The 24,323-nt window shown below is 37.8% G+C and overlaps 2 protein-coding genes across 2 annotated transcripts; one reads left to right on the forward strand and one right to left on the reverse strand.

Annotated features, from left to right (window-relative positions):
• Nucleotides 1–65: 65 nt before the first annotated feature.
• On the forward strand, nt 66–7,721 carry PIGB (phosphatidylinositol glycan anchor biosynthesis class B; the record flags this gene model as incomplete). The annotated part of the gene is made up of 11 exons (XM_079541118.1): nt 66–403; nt 461–581; nt 1,191–1,295; nt 1,465–1,595; nt 2,168–2,308; nt 2,737–2,788; nt 3,171–3,382; nt 4,557–4,621; nt 5,883–6,093; nt 6,871–7,051; nt 7,590–7,721. 11 exons carry the CDS (start codon nt 66–68, stop codon nt 7,719–7,721), a joined length of 1,689 nt encoding a protein of 562 aa, XP_079397244.1.
• A 918-nt stretch (nt 7,722–8,639) lies between these two features.
• On the reverse strand, nt 8,640–23,455 carry CCPG1 (cell cycle progression 1; the record flags this gene model as incomplete). The annotated part of the gene is made up of 8 exons (XM_079540756.1): nt 8,640–8,820; nt 10,736–12,141; nt 13,149–13,249; nt 14,904–15,158; nt 19,056–19,263; nt 19,446–19,525; nt 20,331–20,445; nt 23,396–23,455. The coding sequence occupies 8 exons, from the start codon at nt 23,453–23,455 to the stop codon at nt 8,640–8,642; spliced, it is 2,406 nt and encodes an 801-aa protein (XP_079396882.1).
• Between the last annotated feature and the right edge of the window lie 868 nt (nt 23,456–24,323).

Raw genomic sequence — 24,323 nt, forward strand, 5'->3', positions numbered from 1 at the left:
CAGCGACCGGAAGGAAGTGCGGGGGGCGGGACCGCGCGTGCGCCATCGCCAGGCCCCGCCCCGCCATGGCAGCGGCCGGAGGACTGCTGGCGCGCGCCAGGCGCTCGGAGCCGGTGAGGCTCCGCAAGCGCAGGTCGGTGCTGTACGCGGCCGCCGGAGGAGCCGCCGAGCAGCCGGGCGCCGGTAAGCGACGGGGAGGGGAGGGTACGGCACGGCCTCGGAAGGGCCTCTTACCCGCACGCTTCGCTTCCGCAGGCGCCGCCGGCGGGACCGCTGCTCTGACGGCCCTGGCGGTGGCCGCGCGGGCGCTGAACTGCGCGCTCGTGCGCACCAGCTTCGTCCCGGACGAGTACTGGCAGTCGCTGGAGGTGGCGCACCGCCTGGTCTTCGGATATCCTTTACCGCCCGTCCTCCGCGGGAGCGGCCCGGCTCCTCCTTACTGAAACGGCCTTAACTGCAGCAATTATGGGCACCTGACGTGGGAGTGGGCGCACGGCCTGCGGGGATACCCGTACCCGCTGCTCTTTGCCTGCATCTACAGAGCTCTGCAGCTGCTGGGCGAGGATGATGTTCAGCTGCTGGTATGTAGAAGGAGTCGCAGTGCATCTGCTGGTTGCGGTGTATTTTTGCTACTGCTCAGGTAGAACGCAAAGCCCTGTTCTGACAATTAATGGTGCACTAGTGCAGACTTCAAACGTGAAGTCTCTCCAAATTTAGCATTTTACGTGCGTGCAGCACTCATGGCTAACTCTCCAGGCCCAGCCCTGCTGCCAGTGACTGCAGCCTCTCCACGGCTGCAGCCCTCACTCTCCTCAAGTTCCATGCTGACACTTAGCCCTGAGATCATAACTGTGCCCCTGCTCAGTTTGCCAAAGTGTTTAATCGTACCTATGGCAATGGACTCGCTAACAACAAGCTCCTTGTGACTGCTGTTGTCATTCATCACATTGTCTAAATTGTACTTTGAAGAACTGAACACTTTCAGTGGAACCTGATCTACTTTCTTGGTTCTGGCAGAAATACTCGTCTTACCAAAGGATCATACTGTCATTGCTTTTTTTCTTTTAAATCATAAGATGTTACAGATAATATTTTCTATCTCACACATTAGTCTGAGCAGCCATTCAGTAGCGCAGTAATTCTCTCTTTGAACTCATTGCAAACATAAAGTTCTGTCTTTTCTCATGTAGATATGGGTCCCTAGACTGGTACAAGCAGTTCTGGCAGCTTTTGCTGATGTGAAGCTTTATTTACTAGTGAAACACCTTGAAAATGCAGAAACAGCAAAATATGTGGTAAGTCTCAGCTGTTTAAAAAAAAAATGATGCACATTAATCAATGTGGCTGCAGCGTAAACATGGCCAAATGATACTTAGTCATGCCTCAGAACTGTCACCTTTTTTAAAGCTACAGAACTTGTTTAACATTTGCCCCTGTGCACTCTCTTGTCATAACTGTTTCCAGTACTTCTGCCAGCTGTGTTCCTGGTTTACGTGGTATACCTGTACCAGAACTCTAACAAACACCATGGAAACTCTTCTCACCATTTTTGCTCTTTACTACTATCCAATGAAAGGTTCCAAGATGGGGAGCAGGTAAGAACATTTCTCTAAACAGTACTGAAATTTTTTTGGCATGGGAGTAGAACAGAAACCAGTTCAAATGCTGATTTTATCTTAAAATTTAAAGCAAACAAAGCCATCTTATTTTGTGTCAACTGCTCAACAGTAATTGTGGTGTTTTCTCTAAAATTTGTTTTGAAGTTCTGATGTTGCTGCTATACAACACAACTGTTGTCCAGTTCCCTTACACACAGTATCACAACACAGAAAACTATAAGCTTTAGAAGAATTTAACTTAAGAAAAGATATACTTGTTTAAGTGCAGCAGTAAATTAATGTGGTCACACCATTGTTAACCAGCTATTTATTTTAAAACAAGTACGTGCTCCTAATTAGCAACTCCAGTGCTAATATGGAGTTGTGTATCTGGAAGCCTTCCAAGCCAAACAAGGTATCTGCATTCAGAGAATCAGAGCTACCAGCAGTATGCAGAACTCTTGGTCAGAGACTGAACAATATTTCTATTGCTAAGTTCCACTGCTAAATAATTGATCACATCTTCTGGTAAGCTTTCTTTGTTTGTTTTTTCTGTTCCTTCATTCTAGATGGAAATATTTAAGTTTGATAGCACTTGCAATTGTCATTCGTCCCACTGCAGCTATCCCATGGATACCTTTGGTCTTCTGTCATTTTTTACAAGAACAGAAAAAAGCAGACCTCATCCTGTACAACTGCATTCCAATTGGGTACGTTCCTTCTGAAGTTACACTCTGTTCACAGCTGTATCTTAAGATTGATCTTAGCACTATATACTGTAGCAGAGACAGAAGGCTCAAAAAAGCTGACTGCATTGAAGTCCAATACAAAAAAAAAGTCCTTTTGCAAAAGTTTAAAGAAGGGATGTGCTTCTTTGAAGTGAGTTTATATGCTGCAAAAAGCTACACAGAGATGTAATCAGAATGAGACGCCAGCAGCATTCCAGGTTAACCTGGGATTACCAAGGATACTGGGCAGTGGCAACTGGCCACTCTACAATGGCCACAAGTAGGGATAATCCTGAAAGAGTTTGGGAGTAACTACTCAGAGAGTTTTGACAACAATATGGAGAAGAGTACAACCTGATGCATAAGCAATGCAGGCAATAGCAACGCAATCCATTTTTCTTCTTTTGCAGATTGGTCACACTGGGAACCTCTTTAATAATTGACCGTGTGTTTTTCGGCGAGGTAAGCTGCTTTAAACTCAGCACTAAAACTTTTTATTTTTTCAGTCATTTTAAAAATGTGTTGGACTTTTGCAGCTTATTGTCTGTGAGTGTGTCTGGTCTATCTTCTGTAAACGAAGTCACGAATCCCTGAACACTGACTTCTTAGTTATTTTAAATGACAGACTTCAACTCAGCTCTCAGTAAATCAACAGTTTTCAGTATGCTATAGCACTTGCAAGCTGGTTATAACAACTGCTAAAAATAGGGATCTCATGATAAGTCTTAGCAGAAAAGACGTAGGTGTAGGCACAAAGGAAACTTATCAGTTATGCTAGTTTAGATGTTGTCTTTTGTTTTTTATTTTACTTACCCCTTTTTTTGCCTTCCCCTAACCATCCCAGTGGGTGCTGGTTCAGCTGAACTTCTTGAAATTCAACGTGCTACAGAATTTGGGAACGTTTTATGGTTCCCATCCCTGGCACTGGTACTTCACTCAAGGACTGCCGGTTATCTTGGGTACCCACCTGCCTTTCTTTATTCATGGCTGTGTGATGGCACCAAAACGGTATCGCATCTTTCTAGGGGCAGTGATTTGGACAGTGCTAGTATACAGGTAATTTCTTCTAAACATAATTACTGTCTTTCACCATTTGTATTCTTTTCATCAAAACTTGTCCTCCCTAGAATGAAAAAGGATGGTATTCAAGCTAAATGACAGAAAACCTAAAATTATTCTAATACACGTAGAAATAGACTCAATTATGCAATGTTTTCTAGAATTGTGTGTAATATTGCTACTTGCATCATTAGCATACATGTATATTTAAAAACGATTTGATTCTAAAATACTAAAATAATTTGGCAAGAAATTCAATGGAAAACAATCAGTAACTTCTGCATCACCTCAAGGGTGTTTAAGTAACAACAGAACTAGTCAGAAAGCTGAGCTCACTAGACATCTGCTAATGAAAATGCTGCATCATTTGTTTCTCTAATACATCCCCAGTAAGAATAGAGGTTCTTCAACTTATAAAACTTGCTTCATTTACAAGTCATTTGATGACTGTAGATTACACAAAAGAGACAGGAAAGTATATGCAAACTAGCGCATACCTAATGGTAAACTGTCATCAGACTGAAGTAGTAACAGAATGCAGCAAAGCAGGAGCAAGGTCACAAATGTAATCTCTTTCCTCAGACCAACTCCGAAGTGAATGTAGCCTATTGGCCCTTCTAGGCTCCTCTAGCCTTCTGTTTGATTCTCAGGACAAAGTTTTGCAGTAATTTCAAGTCTTACCCAACTACCCATCGTTTCCCCTCCTCCCCCTCCCCCTCAAAAAAAAGAAACACCACCACAAAATCAAACGCTGAGGTGGGAAATGGTGTAAAGTTGTATCAGCAGAAGTGAATGTTATTCTGTTAGATACAAATGCAAGTGTAAGTCTTAGCTCAATCTTAGCTCACCATCCATCCGTTTCTTGCTTTGCTTTTAATACAGAAAACGAATAAGTAATGTACTCCCTATCACATCTAGTATTCTTAGTCAGCTTAACTGCTACAGCACAGTAGCCAGTGCTTGGTTTAAAGTGATCAAGTAACTTTAATTTCATTGTTCTCATTATGTTCTTAAAAAGTGATGGTTTGCATTTTTTACTCTAAATTGGTAAAATGCCAAATGCTTTTTCATATGTTTAAGTGCCCGTCTCATTTTCCATGCTCTAAATGTTATTTTGTCAACAGAATTGATGCATTCAACTTTCTATTGTACTGTATCTGTTTTATTACAGCACACTGAGCCATAAAGAATTCAGGTTCATCTATCCAGTACTGCCATTTTGCATGTTTTTTTGTGGTAAGCACTTAGTTTTAAATGTCTCACAACCTTCCCCTGCTAATAACTTTTACCAAAAGACAGACTGTTAATAGTGAATGTAGGATTCTTAAAATGAGCCTAACTTTTCTTTGCAGATAGAAAAAAGGATGAATGATAGACTGAAATATGTAAGAATCTTTAGCGTGGAAAAAAGTATTTCCTACAAACTGTAATACTGTAGCAAAATCTTATCTGCTGGGAAGTTACAAAGAAAAGAGTAAAGTCTGCAGAACGTGGAGCTGGATAGCTTTAAATTGACAGATAAGTTCAAAACAGAAGAATCAGTTAATATTGTAATAACCTATATTTTGCTCATATGAACAAAAGTAAATCTTAGTTGCATGATTCTGTTGCTGGCAAATACCAAATAGCTAATGTCTTGGCTTAGTTCAGTGCTCAGTTCAGAAGATTTAAGATTTTTACAAAAACAGTTAAAAAAAAGCCTATAATACACTGTTTCCACTCATGCTTAAATCACAGATTAATTATTGGACTTCATTTTCATCTGAGACAAAGATCTGCAATTTGTTAGAACATGAACCAAATGAAGACTGACTGAAATGATTTGTTCTACACTAGTGACTTCTGAAGCAGGCCTGGTTTTTATTTTGATTCAGTGAAGGTGGTCACAGAGTGGGGCTGTATAAAAGATTTCTATCACGTATCTCCTATCATGAGAAATATCTTTTCCTCCTATTACTAGATTCTTACAGGAGTGAGAGAGCAGGGACGGGACATAAAGGAATAAGCATTTACCAGGATGTTAGCTCAAGAACAAGTAACAGTAAAGATCATATCAGCCAGTTGAAGGCAACACTGTAGCTTTCAGCATGCTGGAGATAAAGAATACCACAGCCATACCAGAGCAGTCATTATCGTTTATTCTGGCTCTACCCCAACATGTACACATCTGTAAGTCACCACACACCATTCATCCAAGCACTGAATGGACTCATTTCCTCAGAAGAAATTAAATCTAAGCCCCAGAGAGATAATGAGTTTGAAATTTTTCTTCTGGACTCCAAAGAACAGGTACAGACTTAACATTTACACTGTTACATCCAACAGTAAGGGCAAAGTCTGATCTTTGAATTTCCATTCAAACAGTAAAGACTGAAGTACATTAAAATACCTCAAAGCAAGGTACTGTTTGCAAATGACTAATAGTTTCCAAAGGTACTACGTGAAACTTAAAGTATTTAAAAAGTATTTGCTTATCTAAACTTAAATGTTTCTCTAGGATATTCTCTGAAACACCTAAAAGCATGGAAGAAGTCTGCAGCAAGCTTCTTGCTTTTATCAAATTTAATCCCAGCCCTGTATACAGGCTTGATTCACCAGAGAGGCTCTCTTGATGTTATGAATCACATACAGCAACTTTGTAACAGCTCTTACCAGTCACAAGCTTTTGTCTTCATCATGATGCCATGCCACTCTACTCCATTTTACAGGTAATAAAATAGCTGTCAGTGTATTATATTAAAATCTACTAGACATTTAAGCAGAAATGGTAAAAATAAAAAATAAAAAATCTGATTGAGGTCGATAAATGTATAGAGGAAGTTTGTTCTTCATAAAGCTAACACAGAATGAATAGGGAGAATAAGCTAAATGCCTAGAACACAGAATGAGACTCAGGAGCCAGGTTTTACTCAGTTTTTGTAAGACAGTTTTGTATGAAGCTATACAGTAGTCCTAGGGCTTCTGACAATAATTCATACATCTCAATTATAGTAACTTGTATGGGAAAACTGAAGTGCTCTGCTATAGTCAGAATGTATTATTTTAATTTTACCTTTACTTCTGCTGCTGGAAGGTAAGGAAAGGGAATTAATAACATACAATGACTGAATTCACTATTCCAGAAAGTTTGCAATATAACCCAGTAAGCAAACAGATAAAAACCACACAGCTGATTGGAGGGGGGAGGGAAGGAAGTACTTTTTATTTACGAAAACGATGTTATGCAGATTATGTTTGCATTGAGATAAATCTGCTTTCTGTGAACTGCTAAAGGCATTCACATTAGCTTAAAGCTGAATCCACATTTTGTATTTCTGCTTTTTATAAAACACGTAAGTGAAGAAAACATGATGTTGGAGTAAACAAATATAATATTTTTTTCCTCTCTTTTTTTTTCTTTTTAACTGAGGTATTTAGGTGATGAATCATTTCAAATCTCGGGTCTTTATCAGTTTATCCTGAATATGTTTTGTTTTTTGTCCTAGCCACGTTCACTGTCCTCTAAAAATGAGATTCCTTCAGTGTCCCCCAGACCTAACTGGAAATGAAAGCTATGTTGATGAAGCAGATCTATTTTACTCTAATCCACTTGGCTGGCTTAATAAGGAGTTTTACAATGATACACTATTGCCCAGTCATTTGATTTTCTTCAGTGTGCTAGAACAGGTATGGTAAACGTAAGATGAAACAAACTAGTTTTGAGGTCAAGTTACAGGAGAAGTTGAGCTGCAGAAGATTTAAAAACTCTTCTGTAACTTTTTAGAAACACTTAAAATTGAACCCCCCTAGTCCATAAAATAGTACAGATACCATTCCAGTGATGCATACTTAACATTCCCATGTGCTCTGTATGCTTTCTGCATCTCAAAGTTTTACAGCCTTTTCCTCAAGCCATGTGAAAACAAGTGTATTGTCTGTTCCCAGAATCGTATGCTCTGACGTAACAGGGACAAGCAAACATGCCTCTGTGTCAGGGTACCTCTTCCCCTCAGTTCTTTTATGAAGTCCATATACTCAAATGGCAATGTCCGGTGAAGATACACTGCATACACAATCAAACAGGATAGCTCTCTCTAGCAGCCTTTCCTAAATAAAGAAGTTCCCAAGAATAGCTGAATTAAGAGTTTCCAGAAGGCTCTGGAGCACTGTTCTGATGCTCTCCAAATACTTTTGTCTGTGGAAACTAATATATGTTCATTTACAGGAAATATCATCATTCCTAGCTTTAAAGGGCTATAAGAAAACAGCCACTGTCTTTCATACTCATGTACCTCAAGGACGAGTTGGAAGCCATATCTACATCTACAAGAAAAAACCTGAAATGAATCGTATCTGAAGATCAGTTTCTAGACTTACAAACTAACGAGCTCAGTTTCGTATAGCAGTACAGAAGATACTTCACTGCAGAAAGGAGAGAGTAGTGAGACTGAACTGGGTAAGTCAAATGGGAAAGTCTCATTACACAAATATCAACTGTCTCAAAACACATAAACCTCTTCTTGAAGGTAACTTCAGACTGGGGTGAGGTGAGGGGCGCTGATCTACCATACAGCACTAAAGAATATCAAGGCCAAAGCTACCATGTGATTACTTTCACAGTAAGAAATCAGACAAGACTGGACCAATTTATAGAACTGTACAGCTATGCTACGTTTATTTCTTTTTATAAATAAAGACTTTTACCCACGCTGTCTCTTTATTTTTCTTCCCCGAAAAGCAGATATGCAAAATAGTTCAAGTGCTTAAATCAGCAAGCTGATCAGAATGCAGCACAGCAAATTCTTGACAATTCAGCAGGCTCACAGCCCCCCACCCCAAAACAAGAAGCAAGTATAAGATTACAAAACACTGACAAATACATTACCATAATGTAGACCTTTTTTTTTTTTTTTAAAGTATGAGATGAAGTTAGTATATCAAACACTGAAGTTAATTATTGGTACATTATGCATGACTCAAGCTTGAACTATACTAATGGAATGCAATTAAGCATATTTTTCATACGCAAGTCATTGCATGCCTAGTTTCTGTAACAATACCACTGGTAGCCAAAGTATCATTGCTTCCAATGAACAGTTAAAGCAACAATACCAAATATGCAAATCAGAAAGACTGACTCCTGCCTTTTAACAAGAATTTGTAAAAATCAAATTATCTAGAGAAACTTGTATCTCACTGCTTCATTGAAAAACAATTCGTTTCCAGAGAACATGTGCATTATTAAGTCTTTCCTTTTTTTTAAACCATAAATTACTTAGTATTTTGGATCAAAGGGCAACTGCCCCAGTTCTATTTCAAGATTTGCCATGTGTCTTCCATTAGTGCGACCATGTTTATGCCATTTACCTTCTCTTTTATTACGGTGGTGGTACTTCTGAGCTTGTTTTTCATGTCTGGGATTTTCAGTTTGTGTAAAAGAAGGCCTTTTAGGTCGACTGCAAGGAGTAAACAGAAACTTGTTACTACTCTTAGAAAAGCACTTCTCTAAAAGCATTCTGAAATACAATTACATTGTCAAGAACAGCTCTTAACGTGCTGAGGTTGGCTGGAAAAAAAAAATTTAGTATCAAGTAGTTCTTTCTCTTACTAGCAAATGGGCAGGGTTTTTGATGTAATTGTTTCAAAAACCATCAGTGAGATGGTGTATTTTAAAGAAAATCTTTCCATTAATAAAAAATACTCTGCAGCTGGTTTCCCAAGTTCTTTGCAGAATAAAGCTACATAAACAATCTGTTTGAGCACCCCTACTGTGATGCTTGAAAGGAGATCTCCATCTGTTTTTCAGTTGTTCTTTTATATTCTGCTCTATAAAAACAACGAAAACTTTATAGACTTGTGCCTAGACATGGGCACTTTAGAGGTTCTCCTGCATGCAATGAAAACATTCATACAGAGAAGGGTGGTACTGACAAAACACCACTGCTCACTTACTGCAGTCTGTGATGCACACAATGCCATTACACTACATGCTGTTATTGTCACTGGTCTAGGCTTGGCTAAGCTGAGTTAAGGCTATTTTCATCCTCAGGCACAGAGAATTCAGTAAACTAATTTGAAATTCTGTTCTTCTGCAAACTGGAGTCCTCAAAAATTAAGTAATTAAAATTCATTTTAATAATAAATTAGTAAGAAGTAGTTTAACTATAAATGAAAACAAGTCAAGTATTTGCCAGAACTACACATTAGACAAGGCAACTTGGTAAATGCTAGATTTATCACCCTCATTGTTCAGCCTTCAGTAAGAGGATACTATCCTCATGTAGCATCTACTAACTCCAAACTAGTTTTCAGACCTCCTGCTACAATAAACACATGATATAGTAAACAATACAATCCAAAAAATAATCCTGACTGAAGACACACACTTCAAAATATTCAATCTGCATTTTGTTGAATACCAGCACAGAGAAAAAGTCCTTTATATGTGTAAGGACAACTAATCTATAACGCACAAGCAAATTATATACAAGGATTTTTTCCTATTTGTTCAGAGTAAGTATTAGCACAAAAGATTACATAATGAATTCAGTAACAGCAAAGACATTAAAAGCCACAGAAAATATATACATTTAAGTACTCCAGAAAGAGCAAATTTCACACAATACACTTAGGCTGCTTGCCTAACTTTCTTCAGCAAAGGCTATGCAGTAGGAACAGCACATTACCTCTAGCTTCTTTGGGCCAGCAAGCACACACCTGCTATGCAGAAGCCCTGATAATATCATCAGAAACAGAAAAGCAATGTAGGAAACAACACAGGCCATGGACAGCAAGTCAGCAAGTCCAAAACATTTTAGTACAGCTCAGTTCAGATGATGAGTTTGCTATTTAAGCAGTTCCACTCTGTTGTAAAGACTAATTCAATACTGTACTAACCTACATTGGTAGTTATACACCTGAAAAGGCAGCAGGGAAGATACCTGCCAGAACAGGGCTTTAAGGCTGCTCAAATATATGCTAAATCCTCTGTTAGGCAAGAACAATAGAAAGCTGCAGTTAATGTTTTTTGTGAAACTGCCTGTCTGAGGGAATGAAAAGCTATCATAGCTGTTCAGTCTCAAGTAATCCTACTTGCAAACTTTCTAAAAGGCTCAGTGAAAACCAGACTGTACTACATGCCATAGAACTGTGACCTGTAGTACCTTAAACATTTATTTTTTCCTGCAGAGGAGAATGTTAATTTGGGAGGTGGTAGAAGCACAATCCATTTCTACTGAGTCTCTTACATACGTATCTGTGGCTAGAAATACAGACATCTGTGTATAGAGTACCATCTGTTAGAACAAGGACACTAGTTGTCTTTAAAAAGTGCTTCATTTTGTTAACGGTTCAGGAAATACGGAAACCAACCTGGGTCCATATTGGGGTGAATTATCATACTGAAAGTAGTATCTGTAGATGTACTTGTCCAAATCATCAAAAACCTTCTCATTCTTATTTTGGTATTCCTTCATATCTTCCAGATAATCCTTGATGTCATTAACAAAATCAGTGAACAGCATCTGGTCGTGTATAAAAAACCCATTATGAAAAAACTGATTGATGAAATTTTCTAGTTCTCTCCAATGATGAAAGTTATGTACAACTTGTTGCAAATACTTTCTCATTAGCCGATTAAATTCATCCACTCCAATAGGATCTGAAACTCTGTTAAAGAGACTAACAAATTCTTGATTAGCACATTCAAAAATACCAGAACAGCCCTTTAGGTCAAACGGATGTTTTCTACTACACAAAGGATCATTGAGACATTTCTGTGAATCTGCATCTTTTTCAAATGTTGTAAACTGATATTTTCTTCCATCTCTGAAATCTTTTGGCATGTTAGATCTCCTGTAATGTGCCTGCTTCAGATTCTCATAAGAGTTATGTTCTCGGTAAAAAGTTCGAGCTCTCTTGTTTGCCTCGTATTTTTTTTCATTTGGCTTCTTCTCCTTTTCATCCAAGATGGTTTTTGTGGTATCTTTGAAGTGCCTGAATGTGGACTTTACAGAATCAGAGAATTTTTTCAGCTTTTCTTTCACTGCTTCTTTAGCCTGCTTGATCTTTTCTTTATGGTGTCTAACGAACTCTTTTGCGGAATTTTTCATAACATCAAAAGTTTCTTTAACTGAGCCAAAAAATGACTCTTTTGATTTCTTCTTAGATTTACTTTGTCCTTTAGCACCTCTCTTCTGTCCCTTTTCATTCATTTCTTGTTTTTCACTTTGATCTTTTACTTCAACGTACAACTTCTCCCACAAGTCAGAGCGCTGTTGCTCAAAGTTTAGCTTTTTTTCTAGTTCCACCAGTCTTCCTCGCAGAGTTTCTATTTCTTGATTTTCTCTTAACGTGTCATCATCATTAACACTGTCAGGTGTTTGACGAGAACTTAGCTGTTCCAGTTCTTTTTTCAGGGATTCTGTAATATGACGTTCTTTGTCCAGCTCTCTCCTTAACATTTGTGCTTCTGCAAAAAGTGTTTCCTTTTGCCTACGAAAATTATGGTTTCTTTGCTTTTCCTCTTCCAAATGTTCCCTTAGTTTCTGATTTTCCATGACAATAGACTCAGTACTAGTACCTTTGTCTTCCAAGTTTCTTATTTGTTGCCTTAGCTTCCTTAGTTCTTCCTGAAGTGAGACCAAAGCTTTTTCTTCCTTCTCTAGAGATTCTCTTAAGTGCTGATTTTCTGCAGCAAGACTTTTTTTCTGTGATTCAAAGGATTTCTTCTCCACCTCAGTAAAGGTCAAACACGTGGCAAGATCTCCCTTGAGTGACTAGTGCAAACAAGAAGAAAACAAGACAAAAATAATGATCAGAATTGTTATAATTTTAGCTGGCAAAATAAAAGACCAAGGTAGATTCAACAGTTTGCTTGCCATTTTGGTTGAAATGACATGTTGCAGCATGATGCAAAAAATAGAGCTAGTTTATTTATCTCAAGGATAGAAAAACAAACATTCTCTTGGCAACAAAGACCACGTGAGAAGCTCCCACTTCCAACCACAGGTCATCACCCCTTGCTTTCACTGATTCAAATAGCTGAAGGGAAGTAAACTAGAAACTTGAATTGATGCATCTTAAAAAAGAAATTAAAACATATGCATGATATTCAGCGATCTGGATTCACAGGTTACAAAAACAAATCCATTATTATTTGTAATCATTACTAAGTGTATTAAGCAACGGGGGCACAAATTCTTAAACTCAAATCAACTTTGTTGCTGAAAGAACATATGTAACTATATCCTAACACAAGAGAATGACTCTCAGTCTCTTGCTATCCATGACAAACTCAAGGACTAAGCATCTTGTACTATATGTAAATACTGCTATCAGCAATGTCAAAATAAATTATTCATTTTTAAAAAGTACTCCCAAACAAAGCACTTCCCCAGCATTCTCCCTGAATTATCTGAAGGTGAAAACCTAAGTTAAACATTTGAAAAATGAATAGCCACTGAGAATTTAAAAAGTAACACCGTAAAATCTGCAAGATCAAGCTACAATAGGTTTTTACCAGCACAGTTCTAGTTCAGCTGTCTTTATTAATCACAACCTAGCATTGTGTCATAGGGAAGGAGACAAAAGGGACCACGCATATAGACAAATAACTCCCAGGCTACTATTAAGACTGAATAAATAAAAACCATTGTGCTTTCACACTTAACAGTAACAACATGTATAATGCACTTCTGTGATAAATTAATTTCACTTTGTGTAAAGTACACACGCATATTAACAGAATAACAATCCTAAAACTGCCAGCCAAACTCACACCTACCCCCACTTTATCTCCTTGTTCTTGTTGGCACTGGTAAAGGTCATCTTTCAATTCACGTGTCTTTGTTACCAGCTGCTGACGTTTCTGGATCTGTATTGTACCTACAGAGATATTTGGGTTTTTTAATAGCCTCTCTCACAGCAGTCAGAGGAACACATGAACCTAAACATCACCTTCATTTTCTCTGCAAATTCTTGATTTCTGTACTTACTGTCTGACAGTATTTACCAGTAAGAATTAAAAACCTTGTTTAAAATGGGAAAGGTATTCTTATAGCTAAAATCAGATTTTTGCACGTAGACTCTGTTTTTTATAATGATAAACATTTTTCCAAATAGACCCCAAATACTTTTTTCAAATAGATTGTCTAATTGATGAGAACAGAGGAAAGAATTTTAAGAAAATTACATGGGAAAAAAAGCAACAAAAATCATTTAGAAGTAAAGGTTCAGTAAGTGAATAAGTCAAACTGAATTATTTAGTATAGATATAACCCTGAGTATTTTTACTAAATATACTTCCCATTCATACACTTTCAAATTCTTTAAAAGGATTATATATATCATTGACTCCAATTTAAATACAGTAAAATGATGAAGAGAAATGAAACCTCAAGTTATCACAGGAAAGCAACATCAGAAATCGTTTAGCCACTCTGTTTTTCTCTGCTTCTAGCATGCTGACATATACCAGCCTACCAGCTACTACTTGCTGCAACTATTAAACAGGAAGTATTTTACATGACTGGATTAGTCGACTCTACAATACTGCACACACCAGTAATTCCTAAGATTTGATCACTGTTTTTGTAACAGTACACATACACATATGTATGTATGAGTATGTAAGCATACATGCACACAATTTAATAAGTAAATCTGAATACAAGCACGGGACCCACAACATATCACTTGTGCCTCTTACCTTCAGGTTTACCTAAGAACACAAAAAAAAAAAAAAAAAAAAAAAAAAAACCTGTGTCAAGTGAAAATTAGTATGTCTTTCAAAATAAATGTCAATATTTAGACTAACAATTAGTCAAAACCAAACCCAACTAAAGTCATTCTCTGTCTCAAACTGAATCAAGACTCTTCTTAATACTGCACTTTTCATAAAAGCCTACTCATGAAAAATGACTATTAAGAAATAAATGTCCCTCTTCTGTGTCTTCTTTTTAATTGCTCCACGTATGTCTTACAAGATCAGAATTTAGATCAGTAAGAGTTCTGCTAGTTTGTTAAACACTGCATCGCTCCACGTAACGTTCAACTTCAGGCAATGTGCTAAACACAGACAAATTGCTATTATCCTGGACTCTCTGAACCAGGTAACTGCAAGGACACCTACTGCTTGCTTTTCTCCATCAGAGAGAAGAATATGGCTACTGTGTGCTCCTGTAAAAGCATGCCTTGCTTTTAAATTTACCAGATGAGTACAAATAAGACAAAAGGCTTAAGTAATCCTCCAAACACCACCACAGATGCATTTTGAAAGAACAGACGCGAAAAAGCAAAACTCTCAAGCTGTGTTATGAGAAAAACAAAAGATCTATCTGCAAGAGCAAACTATTTATTTTAAACTTTAAATGTAGTCATATTTAACACAATTACATTGCTGAAGGGCCTCTCTTTATTATCCATATATTAGTTGCTACTTCTTAGTTTTAGGTTTGGATTTTTAGCGAGTCAAAATAAAATGGTATTTGTTTCATAAGTAAGCTGTTGGTTCTATGTACTTTGTTTCCCATACACTCACCATAGAAGTGTCCAAAGCCCATGCTGATTGCAATCACCAAAGCCAGAATGATGCATCTATTAAGGCCACTACTGAACTGCCGCTTGTGTTGCTGCTCTTGGGGAGGTTCAGGCTCTGGATCAACAGGCGACCCACTCTCAGCCTCAGAGCAAGAGATCAGCCTCCTCTTAGCCCGGCGTCTTCGTACTGTAGGACTGGACTGATTGCTGGTTTCATCGCTACTTGATTCATCATTGCTAGCCTGAGATGGAAAAACTGAAAACCAACACAGAACAGTCTTTAAAATGCATTAATTGTTGCTTTGAAAATACTTTAAGTACAAAAATCTATCGTACGTATGTAAAAAGTATTGGGCATCTATCTCAGAGAATGTTAATAAAACAAAGTAAAAATTCTCAATGTGCTAATTTATGCTGGATATTATGTAAGGAATTCTTGATATCCAAAGTTAAAAATTCATTTTTAAAAATGACAAGATAGTGACTCCAGACAGTGTCAGCAAAAAACTGCCTGACACTTCCCTATACCTTCTAATTCACCCACTAAAAAGTTTATCATTTAGATGATGCTACCTCTTAAAATGTCTACATGCACTCCCCCTGCAAGTCCAGGTGAAGCAAAAAGGCTAAGAACTCAGATTTCCTTCTCTTGCAGATACTGACACTCAACTATTTAATAGTAAAAGAGCTACAGCTGCTAAAATAAAGCCATTTGAAATACACAGGCATTGTTTTATTATATTCTCCCTGTGATCTACCTACAGCTGCAGACAAAATTCCACTGATGTTCAATTAGTGCAGGTATTGCGATACCTAAATACAGCTTCGCATTGCAAATTTATTTCGATCTCTCTTTTTGATTACTTTTAATATCTACCATATGCTACCTGCTAACTCTTTACCCACCTTTCAGAAAAACAGAAAAATCAACCCATTTTCAACCAATCCCATGCAGGAAAAGAACCACACAGGTGCCTCTGTGTTTGTCCCTGCTTAACATCATGGAGCCAAAACGCTTACTGCCTGACCAATGCTTCAGATTAGTGGACAGGCCAAGGATTGAAATAAGAACCAATTATAACCTTGAAAGATATCTTCCAGAGGGTTTTTTTGTGTAGTGATATTTATGATACCATTTGTATGTGAACAGCCCAAAAGCCATATACTCTAACAGGAAAAACAACAACAGAGCTGTAATTGCTTGTAGCTATTCATGGTACAAATGTTTACTGCATGCGCTGTAAATAAACTGATACAGACCAGCATATAAGCAATGATTATTTCCTCCCTCTCTCAACTGAAAGCATATGCTTCAAGCGTAAGGCAACTATAAAGGGGAAGCAGTGGCAGGATGAACAAGTGGTTCTGTGCTCATGTACCTAGCTCATATGCCTGGAATAGATTCAGCACGATCAGCGAGGCCTCCAGCACATGACAAAGTGCTCCTGCTGGGACATTTCTCAATTTGATGCCTGCAGTTACACAATGCTAAGATCCCTTCTAGAAATACAGCTGTTCATTCCCTTAATACAGATGATCAAATTTAGATGTATAAATGCAGAGTTACCGTCCTTGAATGTTTCACTATTGAAAACCATTTTGTCGAGCAAAGCCATGCATACATCACTGAACTGACAAGAACACCACGCAACACCAGCAGTAATCTATAAAAAGCATTACCAATAAAGATTTGTCACTAAAGAAAAAAAAAAATCCAACCTCACAGAAGCAACTGCATCTATTTCACAAAAGACCACCAATTAGTATGTGGAATACATGTCTGATTTCTGACTCCACGGACAAGAACATGTTAGATAATGAAAGATAATTCCTCCTCTAACTAGAAAACACATTTTAGTTGATTAGTCAAACCAAACAGACCAAGTAGAAGTTGCAACAAAGACAAATCACTTTGCTATTTGACATGCAGATTCTCAATGTATAGAACTTGTCAGAAAAGACACTGTTTTAGAATAACTTTTCAAGCAGATGCATACTTCCCCCATCCTAGACAGCAAAGACAAGCACTCAGAAACTGGTCAGGAGAGAGGCTGGTCATTGCTGTGGGGATTGGGCTTGGTTTAGTTTGTTTTACAAGAACACAGAGGTCAGACATCCTAAGGGATTACCCAGACATACTCAGTCAGACAGGTGTTATTGTTGCTTACTGGGGGGTGGGAGGTGTTTAGCTGTCAACTGGCAAGTTGTCAGTAATACTGCCTTACAGCTGCTCTAAGAATTCTGTATAAAGCTGTACTCTAAACAGGATGGAAAAATACAGAGGAAACAAACCACGACCACAGTAGCAGTCCACAATTCTTGATACTGCTAATATTTTAGAGGGTCAGACCTACATGGAAAATCAAACAATATAATAGTGTGAGCCAATGAGATTTTCCTTGACATTTCTGTACAGATGTGACCTTTCCTAGAAGTAACTTATTTCCGCATATGAGTGCTTTTGCTGATTAACTTCTTTTGTGAAGCTGTTTGCATAGTTAGGACAGTCTAAATCTCCACAGGAATGGTTTGTAAGTGCAAGCATAGCAGCTAATCCTAATAAGGCCATTTTAGTATCTACATTCAGAAAGTCTGAAGCTCCTCCTCTTCCAAAAAAGTAGAAAACAGCAAGAAGTGGACAGCAAGTGCTTCTACTGGTGGAAAGTAGGAAATCCAAATGCTAAAGGTTTAGCAGTTATATTTAAAACAAATGCTAAAGGACTCCTGACTTCTGTAATATCTGGTCAGTTAAACACAGAGCACCAAAGACAATGTCGAAATCAACATCAGAAGGAAGAAATTTTTCTCGTCAGTCACACAGATTTTGAATCCAACAAGTGTCATTCCTCAAAATGTATTACAGAGTTCACTGATTTCCATTCCAAGTTTACATGTAAATTTATCATTTTTTTTCCCAAAGAAAATGAAACAAAACAGAATGACAGCTTAGCCAAACTTCAGCGAAGACTGGCTTTCAGCATCTGTTTGGAATATCACTACTATAAGATCAAGTCAGATTGGTAGTGATAATTTTAAGAACACTCCATGCAAGCCATAAGCAATCAGCTTTACACAAGCTGATCGAATTTAATCACACCACCTTGGAAAGGAAGACTGCGAGACACATGCTCTTTCACCTCATTGCCCCATCCCCTTACATAATCAGGAATCTTCCTCAGCTCCTCCAGCCAACTGACTTTTGTGTACAATATCAGGAAAGAAAAAAAAAAAAAAGCATTTTTAGAACTCAATCCTAAAGGAGAAAATAAAACCAAGCTAAACATTAAATTAAAAGCTATGTCACCTAAAGACTTAAAGGTGAGTTCTGTTACTCATCATCACTTGTCACAATTAGAGGATAAATTGTCAATTTCCAATATTAATGGCCACTAAAAAAATATATGAACTTCTGAACATGTTTAATACTGCTTGAGATAAAATGGTATTTTAAGTAAAATCATTCTCTTGACATAAACTTACTTTAAAAAATTAAGATAAAAAAAAAAAAATCAGTAACACAAAGCAGTTACAAAGAATAAATACAATGCAAAAAATACAAGTAAGCAGCCCAATAGAATTATAAAGGAGAAGGAAAAGAGAATAGTAACGTAAAAGCTTTCATTTTAAGGTTTGATTTTACTCTTAAATTAGCCAAACATTCATGTCCTTCCTCCTGCACACCGTGCATCACAGTGTTGTTAAATACTAGCAGCATCCTAATATATATACACATTTTTTATGTGAGTAGGTCAGCAAAAGATGTTCGTAGTTCAGCTACTGTGAGTCCTTGCTGCGACCCCAGAAGTCATTCTGTTTCAGTAGCTAGTTACCTACTGCCAACTCCTCAAAAGCAAAAAAACAAACAAAAAAACAATGGCCAAAAGAAAACCTACAATTATTCCAGGAGCAAAACAACAGTGTGTTAGAAATTTACTTCTTATTTAATATACACAATACTTCACTGAATAGAATGCTTTCAAAAAAACAGCCTGCAGACACATTTGGACAAAAATCTTAGGACAACTAGAGTAGTCTCAGAGATTGCAAATATTTAGATATGCATTCATCAAAACCTGCATTTCCCTTCTCCATATAAAGAATGTTTCCTAAGCAAAGATTTTTGTAGAACTGCTCAGTGACTTATTGCTCTTACCAGTTTCTGGTTGGGAAAATGCATACTGACTGCTAGAGGAGGAACCCATGTTAAAATCCTCTGAACTGGGAGCCTCTTCACCATCAGCTGGGGCTTCCTCCTGACTTGGAGTTTCTTCCCCTTTTGGAGCTTCAAGTGTAACAATGTCAGAATCATCGCTAATTGTGCCAATACAGGAACTATCATCGTGGACTTTTGCTTTCCTTTCCTAAGGAAGGAGACAAGGTAAAAATTATTAAAATATGTAGAACATAGACTAATTTGAAAAAATAGCAAGAGTTCCTAATGCATAAAAACAAAACAAAACAAACAAACAAACAAAAAACCCAGTATACTTTCATTTATATGATGTAGGGCTCACAGAAACTTCTGAATAAAATAACACATTACCTCTGGAACTGTTTGAGTTTCCTCAAGAGCAGAGAGAGTATTATCTACCACTGGTATCTCTCCATCAGTGCTACTCTGTGCTACAGAAAGAAAAAAGGAGAACAAAACATGGGAGTAAAACCAGGAGCTCTACAAATTCTCCTCATTCCCATGTACTATTAGATTATGTTAAGTCTGCATGTGATCTCCTAGCAATATTAATTGATTATGAAATCAATTAATAAACTATAAGAGATACAAAGAGCACAATAACACTATTTGTTAGAGCAAATTCTCAGCTGCAAAACTCTGTTTTTCAACAAGGTCACCATCATCAGCTGAGCATTTTCACCGGTGATGAATAAGAGTCTGCATTATGTGCTGATACAAATCTGCACCACTGGAGGTGCCCCACTGTCACCACTGCTGAAATGCAGCACCCATCACATCACTGTGCTCACATCCACTGTTGTTCTCCATAAACATTCAGAAAGTATCAAAGAATGCCCATGGGCACCATTTTTTTTAACAGAATATTGTCAGGAAGGTTCAACCTTCACTGCCATACAAACATCCACCTCTGACAACGTGTAATAAAATAGGAGGTATTACTTTTGAAGCAGCTCCCATATACTAACACTTTTTTTTTTTTTTTCTTTCTCTTTGTTAATCAACAGTACTACTATAAACTTATAATTCAATAACTGCATACCACTCCATAACATCTTAAATACTAACAAAAGACCTTACTGATTATACTTATTTGAAGAAAAAAAAAACACTCATAAAGTTGATTATGGAACATTTTTCAGTCTGTTGAGTATATAAAGTCTATTGAAAACAACTTAATGCCAAGACTACAACAGATATTTGCAATTTTTATGATTTCTGCTTTCAGTATCTTACCTTGCAATTCAATTAGGTGCTCTTCTTCTTGCAGAGAAACATATTCCTCAGAAACAAACTCGTGGTTGTCATTTGAGCTTCCATTTTCTGAAGTCACTGTCTCTATGTCAGAACCCTGGAGTTACAGAGTTTTAAATGAATACAACTGACAGAAGCCCCAGTAACTGCAGACTATTAGGAAAGGAAACAAATGCTAGTGTAATACTCAGAATGACTGTAATTCTAAAAGGGTCAAAGACAACAATTCTGAAGAAAAAAGAGTAACCCAGACATCAATTACGCTAAGTATTTTAAACTGATAATTGTATTTTAAGTTTTAAATTGATACTTAAATTGATATTTTAAATTGATAATTGTTTTCTACTAGCTTTATTAGATTCATAAACCTGAATTCAGAAAAACAGAGGAGGTTGCCAATGAAGCTTTGAACATGGAATCTAGTTTTGGCATACACCCATGTGTTGTATGTAAACAAACAGCCCAAGAATATGACCTCCAGAGTACCAACATGAACTACGACAAGCACTACAGGGAAAAAAAAATATGTCTGACCCCACTCCATCTCAACTATTTTTAGCAAACCTGAATGGCTGCTGTACTAATACATCCCCGACACCACGAAAACAAGCATCTGTAAATTGGATTGCTGTCTTAAATCCAGAAAGGAGCCTGAGTTATTTGTCAGTTGCCAGTCACCATCAACCTCCGAGCAGAGCAGGAACTGAAGATAAGCAACGCTCAGAGTCTGCAGGGCTCTGTAGTCCACAATACGTCTGACAACTCAGAATCCTCAAACTTCACAAATTTTGTTTAAAGGAACAGGTGGGATACAAAGTTATTAGAAAACCATGAGCATGCAAAACCGAACTAAAAAACACTAAGTCACCCTGATCCATAAATAACTTGAGCTGTTTTTGTAAACAGAGCTAGTTATTTTTGCAACAGCAGGTGTGAAATTACAGTAGTAGCAATACTTCCAGATCAGTTTCCCTACATGCCTCACTTCAGAGCTTAAGCAAACATGTATGCTTTTGTTTTTATGAAGAGACTGTACTTTGGGCAGATCTGACACTCCAGAAGTATTCTACATGCTCTCCACAATCATGCTACAATGTCATCTTCCTCTTTAAGAAGCTTCACAAGTTAACTTTGAGTAGTTTGCCAAACAGCCCAGACTGTATTCCTTGCCTACAGAAGCATCATAATTTAAATCTCAATAGTTTTGCAGAAACTCACCACTCGATTAGAAGTAATTTACTAAAATCTGAATGAAATCTTGGGAAAGAAAATACAAAATTCTTTGTTTCAGGTTTCAGTTGTCCGTGGTTGCTGTTTTTTAAATGGATAAATAAAAATCTGTTCTGCTTTGTCTACACAAATCCCCACCTTCCTATAATCTTGTACTGCACTAATTTACTTAGACCGTGTAATTCATTTTGAGCACAATAACCATCCCAAGTATGAAAACAAAGCACACAGCTCACAGCCCAGTAACCCAGCTGTTGTGGCCCAGCTTCTAAACCCATTCATTTTCATTACAGCCCTGTGAAGCCCCACAATCTATGTGCTTCTGCGTTCCACTCGGTCTTGCAGACTGGAGCAAGTGAGTTTTCAGTCATTCCTTTGGTGACAGGATTCCAACCTGACATCCACCCCCCTCAAAACAAGGAAAAGAAGTTTAAGCCATCTCTCAAAAAGTTGAGAGTATTTCTGCAGACAACAAAAGCAAAACCATGTCCCAACATCCAAAAGCCATAAGATACACCTGTTTAATATTAACCTTGAAACAGAACTAAGCCATCAAAACTTGAGCAAAGACACAAGGTTATATTGATTTGCCTTTCAAATTACCTTGATTTTCATTATAATCTTCAAATACAAGGAAGCAGTCAATCAATATTTGTGATCTTTTCTTTTACTTCCTATTTTCCTCCTAGAAATGTACCATCTTGAGTACATCTCTTTCTTGAAATTGCTTTCATGCAGACAGTGAGAAGATAGATCCAGCCATTCTGCACTGCTCTAGGAAACTCATTTACACCAGGGATTCTGGCTGAATAACTTGCTCAGTTCTCAGGACAAGGTTAAGTAGCAAAAATTGTAAAAATCTTAAACGCATTCATCAACCAAGATCAGAGAAGGTAAAATCTTCAGGACTAAAGGAGGGAAGTACATTGGAGAAGCAGACAGATGTCTAGAACAGCTAAGCATTTCTAAATGACCTTGCCTTTGCCTTGCTCACTGCTCCAGGAAACAAGGATAAAACGTTCCTCTTATCAAACTCAAAGGCACCTGAGCCAGCTGGTGAAGACATCTTTGCAGTCCATGCAGTCAGTGGAGTCAATACAGCAAATCACTTTCAAATACAAATGTCTACTTTAGGATCAGAATTACTGATCTCTTAGACTCCACTGACTGCATTGACTTAGCAACGAGTGCCATCTCAACAGACTTTTAATTCCTTCACTTTTTTTTTTTTTGTCTAAAGATTTATTCTGCTATGAACTCATTTTTTAAGTCATTGTCCTTTATGCAGTTAGCCAAACATCACGAGGTACGAAACACAAACATGCACGTTAATCCAGCGCTGCCCAGGCATAACAGTGACGTCACAAGCAGCTGTGCCCCAACACCCGATCACAGCACGAGGCAAATCCAGCATTTCACACCAAGTGAGAGTGTGCCTGATAAATGAAGCTACAGCAGAGACCAAGAGATGTGCAGAAACTCACCCCGCCATATATTTCATAGAGCTCCACACATTAATTAAGTTTTAAAGACGACGACTATTTTACACCAAGAACCACTCTTGCCTTGCACACACATCCTGTCAGCTCTTCTCATCTGCTGCTACATAATCCACAGTCCCACTTCCTTATGCAGCAGTTAGACTGCTTTCGTGCATGGCATTATGGAAGGCACTTTCCTATCTCTAAAGCTCTCTTCCACATCCTCTGCTGACGTACAAGGCCCACACAAAACAAAAACTACCAAATGTAAACAATATCTTACTCCATATAATTAGTCTCAAACTGATGGAACTTTGCTAATTAGAGATCAGGTACCTCATGGTTGATGACAGTCCAGCCACAGGAGGAATCGCTGTCACTGTAACTTTCAGACATTTTCAAAGCACACTGCAAGTAAAAGTAGATTATTTTAATATGCAAGATAAATAATTTCACTGCTTTCTTGTCAAACAAATAAATATATAGAAGGAAAAAAAAAATCCACCTCATGTCATCACAGTATACTACAGATTGTCTTATACTGTTATTCTTGAACTGAGAGGAAAAAGAAGAAAGAATACGATTCAGACAAAAAAAAAATATTCTTTTATACATACTCCCTATTATTTTTCTATGCTTGAAATATGGCTTTTCCTAACACATACTCATCTCAGCAAGCCAAAAGTCTTCTAGGCTAGCAAACAGCCACACAGAGACAGCACCAGCCAATACATCAACAGTTACACTTAAAATGTGTTTGTTTGAAGCATCCTTGCTTAAAGGCACACTTCAGAAGTTGAAGTCATCTCTATTTTTTACAGGTAAGGAACTAGAACTTACTGAAGAAAAACAGCTTTTGGAAGAAGATACTGATCAGTATTTAACAGGTTGCCCAAGGAGGCTGTGGATGCCCTATCCCTGAAGGCATTTAAGGCCAGGCTGCATGTGGCTCTGGGCAGCCTGGTCTGGTGGTTGGCAACCCTGCACATAGCAGGGGGTTGAAACCAGATGATCATTGTGGTCCTTTTCAACCCAGACCATTCTATTGAAAAATCTTTTGAAAATAACTCTCTTCTGGGCGATGTCTTCCTTTCAGCTCCTTACAAGAACACATGCTGATTCCAAAGAAGCTGAGAGCAGCCAGAGAGCACAGAAGCAGAACAGAAAAAGAGCTGAAGTACAGATTTCATGGTTATGGCACTGCCAGATGACTGGGGTAGCTATTTTCAGGACAGCTGTTGGCAGCAGCTACCTCCATGCCTGT

Source organism: Tetrao urogallus, assembly GCF_951394365.1.
Source record: "Tetrao urogallus genome assembly, chromosome: 11".
NCBI classification, from domain to species: domain Eukaryota; kingdom Metazoa; phylum Chordata; class Aves; order Galliformes; family Phasianidae; genus Tetrao; species Tetrao urogallus.